Genomic DNA, 17007 nt, shown 5'->3' on the forward strand with positions numbered 1-17007 from the left:
CAGCAAAGCAAGCAGACCACAATTACTCTCTGGTGTGGACCACTAAAATGATAAAAAAAGGAGCTTTGGAAATCTCTTTATGACAATGTTATTAATATTATGAACAAAGGCTCCCTTATGCTACAACATGCAAAGAGCTTGCATACCTTGTCTCAAACTAATAAAAAAATGGAAGATTCGAAGAATGTAAAAAACAAAATTTTTTTTAATTGCATAGCCCGATGTAGAATTACTTTGCTCTTCACATTTTCGCAGTATGCTCAAATGCCTCACTTCTATTTCTGTCTTTCTTTTCCTAATTTTCTGGGGCTACAAAAAAAAAAAAAAAAAAAAAAAAAAAAGCGTTTTGTGGCATCAAGAGATCGATTGCGAACTGTACAGGCTGAGCAAACAAAAGAAGTCGACTTTTGAAAGCATGTGTGGCTAATTGCTAGTGTGTAACACACACAAAGAGAGAGGAAAAGCTTCACATGTGGTATATATTTATATGTATATAAATAACAGCAACTATTGTTATTCTCTTTGTGTCTCTGTGGCGTTGCGGCCAAAATGGGTTCTATTTTTTCTAAATAGAAATTTCCGCGGAATCCCAAAAGTCCATTATTAATGAATTGTAATGATGCTATTAGTCATAATTCAATAGGTGGTAAAAAAAATAATAATCGATTAATGAATAATTGTTTGCACGTACTGTTCAGAATGCTCTCAATGAACACAATTATATTACAAAGTATATAGATGTACATATATTAAATTGAACGGAAAACTTGCTTTTATCCAAGCAATCATGCACGACATTTTTCCTTTCCTACGTTCATTGTCGTCGTATTTTAGACGTCAAAATAAAAAACCGTTTTAAAAGAAATTTTTTTTGATAATTTTTCTTCTTTTCTTCGTACCAATTTCATCTTCATCACACTCCTCTAACTGTCTTCCATAACCTTTCACCACACTCCTCCAACTATCTTTACATAACCCTTCACCACACTCGCCTCCCAACTACCCACCATAATGGCAAGTCTCCTTGGTTTAATTTCTCACAATGATTCATAATTCCTTGCTTTGTTGACCACGAAACTAACTTTGCTTCTTTCTTGATTCAAACATGGTCCACATACACATACGCATCTATATGGACACATCTTTAGACTAGAGCTGACTTTACTGAATCTCAAATTGTGAACATCAAGATGCAGTTCAAGAGCATGGACAAGGATGGTGATGGCTCCATTACTGAGGGTGAATTCTTGGATGCCCTCAAGAGCTCTAACCGCAACCCTGACGAATACGATCTTCAGGCATTTTTCAATCGTGCAGACAAAAATCGAGATGGTCGCATCACTTTCAACGAGTTCTTGGACGCCTGCCATGAATTGGGTCTAGGTCGCGATTGCGACCCCACAGGCCAACCAACTAAGAAGTCTCAAAAAGAGATCGATGCCATCTTCAAAGCGTTTGATTTAGATGGCAACGGGTACATCTCTCCTCAAGAGCTCAAGCAGGTCATGGCCAAACAAGGTGATTATCTGTCCAAGGAAGAGATCAAGGAGATGATTGACGCTGCGGACACTAACAGGTAATGATGAATAAATAAGTAACTAAAAAAAAAAAAAAAAAAAAAAAAAAAGATGGATGAGTGATGACTGAAGCAACATGACTGGGCAGGTTTTTTTTAAAAAAAGTGCGACAGGTGATGAGCCATTTAATCATGCACTGACAACCTCTTTTTGTCATTGATTGTAAAAATTTTTTTAGGGACGGCCAAATCGACCGTGAAGTAAGTCTAGATTCTCCTCAATGTCTCAATAGCTCAATAGCTCAATCGCTCAATAGCTTGCTCCAATTCTGTGTTTCCCACTAATCCAGTTGACATGTCTTTTTCTCGTCTTTTCCTCTCTCTCATTTATTAGGAATTTGCAAGGATGGTGTAGATATTACGCAGCTCCTTCTTAACGGAATACCACCGCAGCTAATACGAATTGCAAATTTAGTCCTTTCAATTTCTTGAATAATCAGTTTTGTACAACATTTTCAAAAAGAAAAAATTATACCAGCAACTTGTGCACAACTCGATCTATACTCCAATGCTCTTGCTCGATGTTCCTTTAATTGTTATTTTGCATTTACGGCATTTAATATCTTTATCAAAACACTCTCATCGCTATCTTGCCAGTCTTCATTATGTCCTTGTTGTGGATTGTGGTCAGAAAAAGACTATTATTTTCGGGTATACAGACATTCATGAGAGTAAAAATAAATAAATAACAAAAGGGTTATATAATATCAATGCCATAAAATTGTCTAACTGTCTGAGGGAATGTACTACTAATACAGATCGAGTCGCCGGAACACTGCCCTGACTTGCTCCATGAACACAAAGGTGAAAATCGTGTGTGGGCTAAAGTCACAGCCAAAGAACATAAGAAAATCAAACCAATAAAACTAATTGTTAATATTTGTTGTACAGAAAAAGAGCAGATTGCTAATCAAGAGTGCATGTGCGGTGAACTCTTTGGGTAAATAATAAACCTCTTTGATCAGCCGCCTCCCTCATTCACCCGAAGCTTCCTGTCTTTCATCTTTAACCGGTAAACTTACCCGATGCGAAGATAGTGGGCTGTGAACCCCTTGTAAAGAGCTCGGACTCCCTCCGCCTTGACCGTCTTGACAGCGCAATCAAGCGGGCTCTTATATAACATGCCTCCTCTCCCAGTAATGGGATCTGGTGCTTGATTATACATTCTGGTCGAGATAATGTCAAATGGATTCATGACAATGCACAAGAAGAACCCAGAGATTAAACTACTGAGTGCATGGCAAAGCGCTCCATTCTCTAATCCAGCGACCGCAATCATGTTTTGCTTGACCACATCATATAAAGGTAATTGAACGGATGAGCCCACGCCGGTCCTCATCATCGAAGCATCCACACCTCTGTATAAACCTCGGAAGCCCTCAGACTTGTAAACGTGCCTTAATCCATCGAATGTATGTTTGTAGTAGTGCTGATGTCCAACTCGAGAGGCCTCATGGGATGAATAGGATTGTAACCGAGTTTTGACCAAAAAAAGCGGCGATGCCAGCACAGCAGAGAGTACGCCGCCCGTTCCGCCAGCTGCAATGTTGACCACATTGTTATTTTTGGCAGGATCTGTACCCAACAATTGATGAATTGAATGCTTGATGGGATCATACAACCCCAGCCGAGTTCCATTCATCATGATTTGGTACATGTATGCACATCCCAACCCACGCTGTAATCCTCGGATACCCTCATATTTTGCAATATGAACGAATGCCTGAGCAAAGTTGGTGTAGATCTTAGTTGTTCCTGGTGCCTGACGCATCAACTCTCCTTGTAATTGAAGTCTTGTTTTGATTACCTAGCAATAATGAAATATGTATTTATGTGGAGTCAAGTAGACAAGTCCGACAAAAATAGAGCAATACAAGTGGGCAGAGGTTGTTTGTCAGTGCCTTTTCTTCCTCTTGAACAAAAAAGTAAACATCAAATATGGGGAACAATATAACTATTAGTACCTCGGCAGGATTGGTGATAGTAACAGCACCGCAGGCAGCGATACCTCCGGCAAGGAAGCCATAGAGGGCAGAGGGTTTTTTGATAGTTGTGTTTGTAGCTGTTGTGAGAGCGGTGCTGGTGGGGAGAGGCACAGCCTGAGTAGGGACAGCCATAGAAACGGAAGGAGAGCGTAATGTTGAGTTTGACATGTAGACTGATCGGATGATGTTAAATTTTCAATGTCAATGTTGAAATGAGTCAACGAAAGGAAAATGACAAAGTGGAGCCCACAAGAAGGACTGTATTCCTTAAGATAAATAAAAGAAATAGAGAAATCCTTGAGCGGAGACAGAAAAGGAAAAGGAAAAGAAAAAGAAAGCAGAAACAGAAATAGGAACAGGAACAGGAACAGGAACAGGAACAAGAACAAGAACAAGAACAAGAACAAGAACAAGAACAAGAACAAGAACAAGAACAAGAACAGGAACAAGAACAGGAAGGAAAAGAAATAAAGAATGGATAATGGAGCTTGAAGAGTCAACAAAGTCATCTTTAATTGTATGAAATGACATTTAAGTCTGTGCAAAAATGTTTTTTACCACGGGCAATTATAGTTTGGATGGTTTGGTTTCCTATGCTCATGTGTGTCATCACAATAGGTACATAAAATCACATGACGCATTACAACGGATATAAAATAAAGATTGACTGCTGATTTACAAAAAAATTAATAAGTCTAACGCAACAGCAATGACCAGACATTGGCCATTTAAGCGTGGATAAATGTAAAGGCATGAATACAAATGTATATACATGTATCTATATACATTCTTTTCCTAAACTTTGAGGCAGTTCGATCGACAAGTAGCAAAGGAGATATATAAGCAACTATATTTCTCACCATGTTATCAGTTTACGCACAAGATTTTCAGGCGTTGGAGAAAAAAGCACAAATGCGTACTACACATACATGTACCTTGATCTGAAGCTGAGATGACGATGCGGTCGATAACTGGAAGTGTTGTACATATTTTTTCTTATGTGTAATACATGTTTTGGCCCTTGTTTCATTGAATCTCCTTGACATTTCTGTCTAAAGAGTTAATGGCAAAGAGGATTAGGCGAGGGGTCAAATAGACGGATGAGGAGACAAAGGTGTACAAGTGTCCATTTAAAATAAGAAAGAAGGGGGGACCACATCATTTTAAGCACCTCCGTCTGCTCACTTGCCTCACTCTGTCTTCTTGTGGTTCTGCTATATTGGTATACCGCAACAGTAACCATTACAAGACCGGATTAAAAAAGAACAAAAAAGAGAGCAGTATGCAGACAGCCCGTCCGTTCGCATAGTTCAACATCTGACCCAACTTGTGTGGATGTGTTTGATTTACCTCGATAAATAAATAAACTGGTAAGCGGATACCCCTGTTGCCCCTTGTAGAACATAGCATTCCTCCTCTTGAGGAAGATACACATCGTATATTATGTGAAGCGTGTTTACAGTATATATATATATATTATATATATGTATATTCATATATATTTCCTTTTGCCTTGCGTTCTTAGTCCGACATTTATATGTATAAATATTCTTTCCTTGGAGTATTTATATCTTTTTTTTTCGATCCTTTTTTTGCGTCTTGTCTCGTACCCTTATTATATATAGCACTCTCATCTCATCACCCCTAGTCACATACAGTAGACACGTACCGTCCCCATCCCATCGTCATCCTCATCCTCGCTTCTTTTTTCTTTTCTTTTACAACAAGTAGCCGTCTGAATATCACAAGCTCTCCAGTCTTTCAATCCCTCTAACTCCTCTGCACAGCTACTCCCTTCTCCTTCTTCCCCTTTAATCACCCTCTCTTCCACTCTCCTCAGATCTATTTCTCTTCCACCTCTTATTTATTTATTTCCTTTTTTTTCTTTCTTTCTTTCTTTCTTTCTTTCTTTCTTTTTTTTTTTTTTTTTTTTTTTTGAAATCCAGAGATAAACAAATATCTAAAACCCACCTACACCAAATACAACATACCATGGATCCTGCCCCACCAAGTGCAGGTTCACCGACAGAGACTTCTCCTCAACCCTCTTCACCACCAACAGAGCCTCCAGTAACGACCGAACCCCCAAAGCCCCCTACCACATCCAACCCTCCTTCACCTCCAGTCACAACCGATAATCCTTCACCTTCTGAACCATCACCTGAAAAACCAGTGCCAAGCGAAAACCCCAATCCTAACCCGAATCCCAACCCCAATCCTAATCCCAATCCTAATCCTAATCCTAATCCAAACCCCAATCCTGATCCTAATCCTAACCCTGGACCTCCACCATCACAGCCCTCAAGCGGTGGAGGAGGAGGGAATGGTGATAATACGACCAGAGGTAGTAAGAACCCTCCTAAGACGAGTGCTAGCAGTGTAATAGCGCCCAGTCCTGGAAGCAATAATGGAGGCAATACCGATGGAGGGAGGAACAACAGCGGTACAGTCGATGATAAAAATAGCTCAAAGTCATCGGTGATCGGTCCCCTGATTGGAGGTATTGCTGGAGTTCTTGTGCTTGCACTCATAGTTGGCATCTTTGTCATGCGGTATCGGAAGAAGAACAAGGCTAGAAAGCGTCGGCTCGACATCTTACTGGATTCGCATGGGCAAGGTCATGATCAAGTTCAGGCTTTAGGACTAGGAGGTGGACCCTCAAATGCTACTGGTAAACCAAGGCCTAGCTCTGCTCATAGCTCTGTTGCAAGGCCATCGACACATTTGGAGATGAGTGGTACTGGAGCCGCTATTGGAGCGGGACCAATTGCCGGCGCTATGCACCTTGCGAACGATGGATACGACATCTACGACTATAACCATCAAGGCTATCCACCCAATAATATGCCATATAATGGTTATCAGGACCAGTATGAACAATATGACCTTTATGATCCATACTATCAACAACCTATGCCTCCTACGCAAGCTCCAGGCGGAGGAATGGAAGCCGGAGGGGCCCAGTTGCCGGCCGTTGGCTATTATCCAGATTCAACAGTAGCATATCAGCAGCCTGCTCACGGACCGGGGTCTCCATCCATGACACATTCCTCGAGCGCATCGCCACCAAAATCATACCCTCATCCTCCTCCACCACAACAACCGATTTCAGCGAGTGAGACATACGAGCCGTTCAATAAGATCGAGACTGGAGATTACACCAACAGCCAATCGCCTGCACGTAATCCACAGACAATTACAGGGGATCAAGGCAAGATGTAATTGCTCTGAGATCACCATCTAACTAGTTTGGCATGAAGAATAAAAAAAAATAAAAAAAAAAAAAAAATGTGGCCGTGGGTCATCTTGCACACTATTTTCCCCTTAGTGCTTGTTTTTTGTCATAATGATGCAGGTAGACAAGTTAACCTCTAATGGTGTCACGAAACAAAAAAGATGTAGATCAAGGCAAAGACCCCAAAATAGGCTCTTAAGCAAGGTTTTCAAGGTTTTAATGTTTTATATCATTTCAGCATCATCTTATTACCCTTGCACAGAAAATCATTTGAACGCTCTGTAAAATCGGACCACATGCACAAACACAAAAATTAAGGAAAATTCCTTGGAGGATGATGGTATAGACCTAATATTTCTCCTAGCTCTTTATACCATATTTTTAATAAGCAGTATTGGATTAAAATAATACAAAAGCATCGTCTAGACTTTTCTTCCCTTACCATAGTGATGACAATGAGTGCTGGTCGAACTTTAGACAGAAGCTAGTTGATTAAGAGATTTATTTTTGAGACTTGTTAGTCCTGGCCTGGGGAAAAGGGTACGCACGGTTAACTGACATCGCTTGAATACAGATACTTGGATTACCAGAAATGTCATGTTGTTTAACGTTGATTTTGCTGATGAAAAACCCCTTTTATTGAATCAATGGATCAGATACAAATGGGAATCCTTTTAATCTTTGCAAAGACTAACTTCTGGTCGTCCTTTATTTAGAATATAAAGGGTCACTTTTTCATTCAGAACGCGTCGATTGCCAAGTAATTTGGTCAATTTAAGGGCCTAAAACAGAAGTATCCCGCCTTATGTGTAATTTGCGGGATACTCTGGAGCAGGATCTTACGAGCTATAAGACCGAAAGGGACGAGGAAATACAAACCACACAACCTCTTTTTTTAAAAAAAAAAAAAAAAAAAAAAAAAAAAATAAACTTTAACCACGAGTTTAACATTTGTATGGTTTTATGATAGGACGTTCGTCCGATAATGCTGGCCATTGTTGAAGAAATAATTCAGAAAAGATTGCTATTGAACTTTTCGATGATAAATTAACATTTTTCTTGGTACACCCCTACGACGATTTTTTTATTTTTTTTTACCTCCTCTTTCATTTTTATCTCTCTTCACCTCTTAACTTGTATGTCAACCATCCTGTCCATGTTCCCACTCCGATAGCAAGATAAAAGAAACAAAAAATACAAAAAAATGGAATTTCAAAAATATTTCTATAGGCTGGATAACAGCTCTCCTGGGTTTATCGAGTTCAACGAAACAGTCTTTGAAATGTCTGTATGCTATCGAGCACCTGGACATAGTCCATTCGCGACTCATGACAGAGACAAAGGCATGGAAAAACGATTTCTTGCATTGCACTGGCGATTGTTGTTCCTTGGTATCACGTGTCCATTTCCCGTCTTTTTAGGGGACCCACACGGGATCGATTCGTGGTGTCGTCGTGAACAGTGTCCTATTCAAGTTTCTAATGAGATTCAGCTTGCATAGTAACATATCTAGACTGAGTAGTAAATATCTGCATTAATGTTCACTATAACTACTTTTTTACAAAGGACGACCATCACGGAGATATTCGGCCGATACCATTATCCTGACCAGCGATACTATACTATCTCTATATGCAGACTTCGGAACATCATCGCGCACTTGGATTCGATTCAGAGAGTCAATAGCGACCTAGTATATATAAACAATGTCTTGATCTTTTGTATATGTGTTTGTGTTTGTGCAGGGTTGCACCATTGTACTAATATCTCGGATAATTTTACAATAGGATATCCTCTCAACAATGTTGGCTATTGCTGAGAAACGTATCAATCTTAAAACCGGTTTCCTCCAGGTTTAGGTTTCACTTTTTATTTTACATGTGTCCCAATTAATACTTGTGTTCATTGTGCTACATCATTTGGTTCGTGTATGCAAATGTGTTCCGGCCATCCTCATGTCCATGTGGCACAAGTTTTTAGTCGCCGCCCAAAGGCAAAAGTGGAGTACTTGTATACAATTGCTCATTCTCATCTCAAAAGAACAATTTCATTTCATTCACTACCTTTTCATACCTTCTCATTCCTTGTTTTCATTCAACTTTATTCGCTTGTCATTCATCATCTTATCCTACACTGTTGAAAAACACCGGACTCCATGGCATCTCCAGCATCTCCTCTATCCCCACCAAAAGTACTTATTGTTGGTGCAGGTGTCGCAGGCTTGTTGCTAGGAGCTTTGCTTGAGCGTGCCAAGATCCCCTATGTCATCTTCGAACGAGCAGCGACTGTAAAACCGCTAGGTAAAGAAGAAGAAAAAAAAAAACAACGTTCACCGGAACATTCAACGTTTATTTTGAACCCCTTTCTGCGTGTGCAGTCACTAAAGCTATTTGAACCAAAAAAAAATAGGCGCCATCATGTCAGTCAATGCAAGTATCCTCCCCGTATTCGAACAAATTGGAATCTATGATGATTTGATGAAGTTCAGCTACACAACGGATGGGATGTACATCTATGACGAGAACCTGAATTTGATTCGCCACAACAGTAATGAGGGTGTCAAAGAAGCGTATGTTATATGAAGCGATAATTGAGGATGTATAATATATTGAATAAGAACGAGCGCATTGGAGTCAAGCATATGATTTTGTTAATTCTTCATCCTAACCTTTTTCATTTCATTATATCTATAGAATCGGCTATGGTCCCCTCGTCTTCTCTCGGCCCAAATTTTATGACCTCCTTCTCGCTCAGATCCCAACAGATAAGATTCATTTCAACAAAAAGGTTGTTTCGATCGAACATGGTGAAGAAATCGAAAAAAATCCATTCGGTTCCCATGTCAAGATTGTTTGTGCTGACAACACATCCTATGAAGGCGATATCCTCGTAGGCGCGGATGGGACTTATTCTGCAGTTCGCCAAAGCCTTTACAAGGACTTGCGGGAGAAAAACTTGTTACCAAAGAATGATATGCAAGCTTTGAAGATCGGATATCTCACCATGGTTGGCACCACAGACCCATTAGATGTCAATACTTACCCAGAACTTAAGGATGATTTCTCACACTTTCATTTTGTGATTGGAAATGGAAAACCTCACACCGTAATGCTTCTTTATTTGCATTTTTATCTGGAGATGACATGAAGGCGGTCTAATTTTAGTTCCCTAATCCCAGTATTAAAAACTTGTATCTTTTTTTTTTTCCCCGTATTAACTGATCTTCCAGTGGCACACATTCACGGTTCCAGAGAACAAGATGTGCTGGGGAGTCCAGGTTCAATTGACAAAGGATGCTGGATCTGAGGACAAATCAGCTCGAGATGAGGCCGAATGGGGACCTCAGGGCACAGAGGCAATGATCAAAGAGGTTCGTGATTTTACAACTCCTTATGGTCCATTGGGTAAAATCATTGATGCTACTCCAAGAGAACGGATTTCCAAGGTTTATCTCGAAGAAAAACTATTCGATACTTGGCACTACGGTCGCACTGTGCTTATTGGTGATGGTAATAAAAAAAAAAAGAAAAGAAAAGATAAATATTAAAATATGTAATTTAATGTAATTTAATGTATTAGGAAAGATGCGAATTCTGAGATCTCTAAAACTCACCTATTTGAGCTTTTTTTTTTTTTTCAGCTGCCCATAAGATGTCGCCTAGTCAGGGTCAAGGTGCTGTGAATGCTCTAGAAGATGCAGTGATTCTTGCCAACTGCCTTTATGATATTGCAGAGACACCCACATATCAAAACATTACCGAAGCCTTTAAGGAATACAAGGAACAGCGCTTTCCCCATGTTAAATTTCATTTCCAGGACAGCGCCATGAAGGCTCGTCTTGTCTTTGGCCAGACATGGTCCGATCAACTGTTGAGAAAAATCTTTGTTGGATATATGCCACAATATGTTCGACTCAATGAAATCATAAAAGCCGGTACCTATAAGCCCCAATGCCTGTTCTTACCCTTGGCACCTAAACGTGGTACAAAAGACCCTCTCCCTCAAAAGCCTCTCAAGAGGAAGCTCCTATAAAAGCCTGCAGCCAGCTCTTCTAGGCAAGAAATTGAAGTGAAATAAACCAAAGCAAATATAAAAAGTATGTCTTCGCTTCGGTAAATATTGTCTGATAAGTAAAAATGGCTAATCTAAAGGCGACTCCTACTGCCAAGTCCTAGCGGAGCTAAACAAACGAGATGCGAAAGTTTTACAGGTAAAACAAGGAATGGAGGCCAAATAACGCTAAACAGATTGCCAGGAAAACCATGAGGGTGTTGACAGCTACCAAAGAGAGTCTTCAAAGTTGCATCTATTTCTTGTTTACTGTAAAAACTCTCGTATCTCGCTCACTGAGAACAATCTTGTGTTGATGAGAAGCACCGGAGTTATTGTTGAACTTGTTGACATCCAACAAAAAAAGGTTCACCACTGTAGATCAATGTCCTTTTTGATCATGATATCCAACTACAATCCAGTGACAGAAACGGCTAGAGACGCATCAACGTATTTATGCGATCCTAATACTTCCTGTCTATTGACGTTTTTATTGAGAGAAAGCCCACCAATTAAAGGCGGATTTTGTTTGAAAGACTGAATAATAACCCCCCGCAAATAACTTCATTGTTTGGCAGCCCAGTTGCCACCCAAGTGTGAAGTTAAGTGGCTGTTCCAAAAAATAGGCTGCCAAATAATGGCAAAATTACCACATGTATTAAGTATGGGCTGCCAATAATATTTGGCACCTGGGTTGCAAAAACAAAAAAATCGTAGCAAAGGGTGGTTTCGATCCACCGACCTCTGGGTTATGAGCCCAGCGCTCTTCCTCTGGGCGACTTTGCTTTTCACGATATTTTGTGAAAAAATCACTGTCTTAAGAACCGGGGGGTTATACTGAGATGCCCTTAAAAACCGCAACGAGACGCAAATACATAGAACACACTGAAGTGTTGTACCAAGATAAAGGTCTTTATTAGTTTATGATACATATAATACTATACAAGTAACTAGTGCTGAGATCAATGAGGTTGCATACCTGAAGTGTTGTACCAAGATAAAGGTAAGGAACACTTCAGGGACGGAGAGTCCACTATTTATTATAGCGGGGAGGATCGGGTGGCTGAGCTCACGTCCAGGCAGGACGGGGTGACCACTATAGGTATACCTCTGGTCCTACCTACCATGACGTCACTTGTTATAGGACGTGAGCTTAAGTTGCCTCGATTTAGGACATTTGTCGTAGAGCATCTACTAGTGATCTCTGGAAACTAGTAGGTAATGATGAAAAATGAAGAATTGGGCAAGAGCCTCGTGGTTTTGGGATACGATAGTGATCCTAAGTAATGCTTTGAATGATTTTGAGGATGCTGCAAAAGGGCATCGATAATAAGAAGAGAGATCTTTAATAACTGCTAATTTTCTGAGAATTCATAATGAGAATAATGAAGATAAACTCACCTGCAAAAGGGCATCGATAATAAGAAGTGAGATGCCGTTTTTGCAGTGAAGGAAAAAGCTACTTAAATACTATTTAAAAATGGTAGAAAATAGGATGATAGGAAATAAATAAATTGAAAGGAAATACATATTTAGGTAATGAATAGGCGTCATTTACGACAATTTTGCCTGAGTTAGAAAGCTATTTATTACCTTAATATTATGCCGTGCGGTATGTTAAGGGGTATATCTAATTTTTAGGACCTACCCTGTCCCTCTCTCAAGTTAGCTGGATTGTATACATATCAACCTGTGGTCCTCTATCGTTAAGAAGAAATAGCTGGATGCTATGCATCACAACTCGCTTTTCAAGTTGGGAATTTTTTTTTCTGATTCCACCAAAGTTTCTTTGTGACCCTGCGAAACAAAAATTATTTTTTACGTTGTGGTTGTGGTGTTCATATACCTGGCGAAGTAGCGTATGTTAGTGCATGGCTCTTTGAGTTGTGGAAATACCCTTTAGAGAGTAGATGAAAGAGTAAAAGCAGAGTTCTTTGTGCATCTCTGGAAGTGGTTCTCTTCACTAGTAAAGTCTTTTCTAAGGGTGATATAAAATTGGAATGGTATCAGCGCTCCTCGCCTTCCCAACCGTCCTCCAACTTTGCTCACTATCTACTATCAACTGTAAATAAAAAAAAAAGCTTCAGCTTGCGATGACATCCAAGTTACTGTCCTCTTTTCGGAGTACTGTCTGCTCAATATCCAGGACCTATTTAGCCTTCAGGAGCAAGCCAATCTCTTTGTATCCACCTCAGAGACCTTTAAGTGTCCCATACCCTTTTGCCCCCCAATGGGGCATGCCATCTTTATATTTATCCAGAACGAGCTCATATACTCAGAGCTTCAGTTTTACAACATCTAAGATTACCTTGATATCAGGAACAACATACTCTCCTCATTTCTGTCTTCGAGCCCAAAATATGCTTGTCTCAGCCTCGCCTAGTAGACTAGTAGTAGTAGAGCCTATCCTCGCCCCTGCTTCTGTCCACAGCCGCTACTTTCACAGATGTCTGTCGCGCTCATTTCACAGCTCCGTCCGGTCTAATTTCTCTGCTCAGTCTGTACCTGAAGCACTCACGCTCTTCAAGACCGCTGAAGGCGCTAATGCCTTGATTGCTCTCAGCATGGCGTCCTCTACATTGTATTTCCTGCCTTACAAGAAGTGGTTCCAAAAGAGTACTTGGTCACGCCGTCTGTTCGTGTCTTTCCCTATCTTCCTTATAATACTTCTGCTTGTGGTCGTCGTTGAGAGGGCTCCAAACACAGGCCGATGGCGTTTTTTCCTAACTTACTCACAGGGCTCCCAAGAAGGGGGGAAGGAGCAGAAGAATGAGAACAACGAAGAAAAATACAAGGAAAAATGGGATGAGGATGGAAAAAAAAGTGAGGAGAAGTTGCAGGAGGAAGCTTTCAATGCTGCCTTTGGAGACCAACTTATTAAGGATCCGAATGATGAGCGTGTTAAACTAGTGGAGCATATATTCAAAAACTTGGTGGAAGGCGCAATCCATGAAGACGGAGTCACGCTCAAGTCATTTCTGTGTGACCTCAGGGAAATCGAGGCCCCTAAGGGCTACGAGAGAGCTGGCTCAGCAAAGGTAGAGTGTTGTGAATACAATGGCGAGAATAACACGAAAACCATCATCATTACTAGTGATGGAAGTAGCCCTGACCTTGCCGATCCTAAATCGGACACTATTACAGAACCGGAAGGTAGACATCAGAAGAAGCCAAGGGATGCAATACGTATCAACGTCTCAAAAGACGGTGAGCCCAATGCAGTAACCCTGCCTAATAGAAGAATTATCGTCTATGATGGGTTGCTGAAAATGGTTAATTACAATGAAGACCTTGTCGCTGCTGTAATAGCACATGAACTTGCTCATGTGATCCAGGACCATATCCAAGAGAGCAAGGGACAGCAGACACTTTCCCATATCCTCAGTAGTAAGTCATTGCATCCAGCTTTGGCACTGTACTTCTTTAAGATACTGTACCGGTCCTAACTTATACTACCTTTCTTTGGTCACTTTCTTATTTGCTGTTGTAACTTAAGTGGGCGTCTTTGGAGTAATATGGGCCAAGCTCAAGTGTTTAGGGCCTTTTGCTACCAACCTGGTGGGCAATCTACTTCCAACGGCATTCAATAGCGCCTTAATAGCCAACCATTGGCGTCAAGGAATTGAACGCGAGGCTGATATGGTTGCACTTAGGATCATGGCCTGTGCGGGTTATGACCCTATCCATCTTGCTCGCTTCTTTGATATCCTCGCCCGGCTTGAAGAGTACAAACTCTTGCAATACTCGGAGCAAGAAGGGCTGTTCTATCCATCAAGAGACTGGAGGGTTGCGACAAGACACATGGCATTCCCTGTATCTATCAATGCTGATGCCATGTCTGATGGTCGGATTGCATTGCCAACCGATGGATTATGGCAGCCTGATTGTTTCCCTATAATAGGCTTTGGCGACCTTCACGAAAGACTTTGGGACCATTCTTCTTTCTCACCCTCCGCTTGGGATTCTATCGCAGCCGCAGTAATTCAAGAGGGCGTAGAGCACAAGGATTTCAGTTTGTTTTTATCGACATCCTCCCTCTCGATGGAGGAACAGAACAAAGTCCTCAAGGAACACGCAGAGTCGCGTTGGTGGGAGAGCACCCATCCTGGCCCTCGGAATCGACAGCAATATCTTACTAAGGCCATGTATGATGTCCGTGAAAAGTTTAGAAAATCTGAAAAGTTGCGTGTGGCGCCCATCATGCGCTTCTTTTCCAAGGAATGGGACCAAAGGCAGAAGCATATCATTGCCGCCATGAGTATAGACTGCAAAAGGGAGGAGAACAGGGATTGACCAAGAAATGAAAGTACTTAGGCTTGAGACTCGAATAGCAACGGCATCAAAGTTTATGCTTCAATAAATCATCAATAACAAGTAAAATATACCTAGTCTTCTACGAATCCTGAGAACACATAAATACGTGTATATGAGCACTTTGGCTTTGGGACATGGTTAACATGATTAACGATTAACATGCTTAATCAAAAAGGAAAAACATGCACAGATGTATGTGAAATGTATTGTTTTAATAGTTTGTAGGAAAAAAAAAAAAAAAAAAAAAAAACGATTCATACTAATTCTAAGTAAATGCTTCTTCTTTCATCTTTTTTCTACTCCTTCATGACATAGGGGTCGGCACCTCCAGTCTTAGCAACTAACTCTCTTGGCATAGCCTCCACTAATTTGGGGTCGACGGTGGGGAAGGGGAGGGGTAAGGTATCAGCAGGCGCAATCTTATTACCGCGCTTCTTGACTGCGTCTCGAACCTTGACAAACTGGTCGTCGACGCCAGGTACACTGCCCTTGACATAAATCAAGTTCAAAGCGTTATCGATTTTCATGACCTTGAGCGATTGGACTGTAGCCTGGTCTCCTCCCATGCGTCCAGCCATTTTCTTCCCCTTGAAAACCTTGCCGGGATCTTTACGCTGACCAACCGAACCCAACGATCTGTGTGTGAGAGAGGTACCATGCGATGCTGGTTGACCCCCAAAACCATGTCTCTTCATGGCTCCCTGGAATCCCTTGCCAATACTGCCATGTTAATTATTAATATATATTTTCATCCAATTCAATCCAGTCCGGTCAATCCAATCCAGAGTTAGTCGATTCCACACAAGAGCACAAGGGTAGGCAACATCAAGATGGGCATGATTAATACTTTGAAGAAATAAAGGATGGATATAGCTGCAACATCCTGTTGATGGGACAGACTTACGTTGGTGCTGAGCAGTCAACATACTGACCAGGAACAAAGTGTGAAGCAACAAGCTCAGTGCCGACAGGTAGAACAGCATCGGGGGTAACATGAAATTCAAACAGTTTGCGCTTTGGCTCGACACCTGCCTTCTGGAAATGGCCCAAGTTAGGCTTGTTGACGTTCTTTTCTGAGCGATCTGAGCATCCAATCTGCAAAGCTGTATATCCATGTGTTTCCTCATTCAACACCTGAACAACTTGGCAATCCTCAATCTAATATAAGTGTATTGTAACACCTCAGAACGAGGAGACAGAAAGTCAGTTTGGTGGCGCTGGTGAGGTACTTTCCTTTATCCAAGCAAGCAGTAATATGGCTATTATAGAGACATGAAAAAAGAGAAAGCCCATATGGATTTTCTACTTCCTCCTGCTTTTATTATATCCACCGTACCTGAAGGACAGTAACGGGTATCCGAACACCCCATTCATCCCACATGGCGGTCATGCCCTTCTTCCTTGCAATAACTCCCGCTCTTAATGAATTATCTAGAATTAATTTGAAAATATGACAAAGAATTATTAACTGATTCAAGATTTCAATGCATTCATCCCTTTACTCTCTTTCAAGAGCTTTTTTCAAAGGGATCATTCCAGTTTGTGTGGGGTCGATGTTGAACGATTGGTTTAAACATAATTTCCCTTACGAGTCCATGTGGCGGGTTGTGCGGCTGCGGTGACAAGTGGGCGGCATTGTGCGCGAAGGCTAAGGCTAATTCGAACAGAGGAAAGGAGTGAGGCCATTATCTATTTTCTTTTTTCGGTTGTGTTGAATGAATGGAAGAAGCTCAACAGACGGACGGGTCTTGCGCTTGATTCGGCATAAACAAATTCAAGGCTAAGCCACACACCAGATCAAGCACGTACCTGACTGACCTAAAGGTGATACTTTTTATCTTTAATTG

The 17007-nt window shown here is 41.0% G+C and overlaps 6 protein-coding genes and 1 non-coding gene across 7 annotated transcripts; 4 read left to right on the forward strand and 3 right to left on the reverse strand.

Annotated features, from left to right (window-relative positions):
• Nucleotides 1–812: 812 nt before the first annotated feature.
• BCR41DRAFT_346175 (calmodulin-like protein 5) lies at nucleotides 813–2288 on the forward strand. The gene is made up of 4 exons (XM_022022832.1): nucleotides 813–1014; nucleotides 1149–1576; nucleotides 1756–1777; nucleotides 1911–2288. The coding sequence occupies exons 1-4, from the start codon at nucleotides 1012–1014 to the stop codon at nucleotides 1929–1931; spliced, it is 474 nt and encodes a 157-aa protein (XP_021885586.1). The 5' UTR covers nucleotides 813–1011; the 3' UTR covers nucleotides 1932–2288.
• Nucleotides 2289–2325: 37 nt separating this feature from the next.
• On the reverse strand, nucleotides 2326–3693 carry BCR41DRAFT_299656 (mitochondrial carrier domain-containing protein; the record flags this gene model as incomplete). The annotated part of the gene is made up of 3 exons (XM_022020532.1): nucleotides 2326–2398; nucleotides 2599–3383; nucleotides 3541–3693. The coding sequence occupies 3 exons, from the start codon at nucleotides 3691–3693 to the stop codon at nucleotides 2326–2328; spliced, it is 1011 nt and encodes a 336-aa protein (XP_021885587.1).
• Nucleotides 3694–5490: 1797 nt separating this feature from the next.
• Nucleotides 5491–6821, forward strand: BCR41DRAFT_346178 (hypothetical protein). Its single transcript, XM_022022833.1, has one exon. The coding sequence runs from the start codon at nucleotides 5554–5556 to the stop codon at nucleotides 6781–6783; it is 1230 nt and encodes a 409-aa protein (XP_021885588.1). The 5' UTR covers nucleotides 5491–5553; the 3' UTR covers nucleotides 6784–6821.
• A 2014-nt stretch (nucleotides 6822–8835) lies between these two features.
• Nucleotides 8836–10880, forward strand: BCR41DRAFT_383569 (hypothetical protein). Its single transcript, XM_022027481.1, has 5 exons — nucleotides 8836–9096; nucleotides 9206–9365; nucleotides 9490–9901; nucleotides 10026–10305; nucleotides 10437–10880. The coding sequence occupies exons 1-5, from the start codon at nucleotides 8952–8954 to the stop codon at nucleotides 10826–10828; spliced, it is 1389 nt and encodes a 462-aa protein (XP_021885589.1). The 5' UTR covers nucleotides 8836–8951; the 3' UTR covers nucleotides 10829–10880.
• A 680-nt stretch (nucleotides 10881–11560) lies between these two features.
• On the reverse strand, nucleotides 11561–11632 carry BCR41DRAFT_t19. Its single transcript has one exon. It is a non-coding gene; the product is annotated as a tRNA-Met (tRNA).
• Nucleotides 11633–13206: 1574 nt separating this feature from the next.
• BCR41DRAFT_367437 (hypothetical protein) lies at nucleotides 13207–15139 on the forward strand (the record flags this gene model as incomplete). Its single annotated transcript, XM_022026304.1, has 2 exons — nucleotides 13207–14233; nucleotides 14343–15139. The coding sequence occupies 2 exons, from the start codon at nucleotides 13207–13209 to the stop codon at nucleotides 15137–15139; spliced, it is 1824 nt and encodes a 607-aa protein (XP_021885590.1).
• Nucleotides 15140–15416: 277 nt separating this feature from the next.
• Nucleotides 15417–16884, reverse strand: BCR41DRAFT_346180 (translation protein). Its single transcript, XM_022022834.1, has 4 exons — nucleotides 16750–16884; nucleotides 16497–16591; nucleotides 16065–16318; nucleotides 15417–15880 (listed from the first exon to the last, which is right to left on the reverse strand). Exons 1-4 carry the CDS (start codon nucleotides 16844–16846, stop codon nucleotides 15457–15459), a joined length of 870 nt encoding a protein of 289 aa, XP_021885591.1. The 5' UTR covers nucleotides 16847–16884; the 3' UTR covers nucleotides 15417–15456.
• Between the last annotated feature and the right edge of the window lie 123 nt (nucleotides 16885–17007).

The sequence above is a fragment of the Lobosporangium transversale genome (assembly GCF_002105155.1).
Source record: "Lobosporangium transversale strain NRRL 3116 chromosome Unknown BCR41scaffold_3, whole genome shotgun sequence".
Classification (NCBI taxonomy): Eukaryota; Fungi; Mortierellomycota; class Mortierellomycetes; order Mortierellales; family Mortierellaceae; genus Lobosporangium; species Lobosporangium transversale.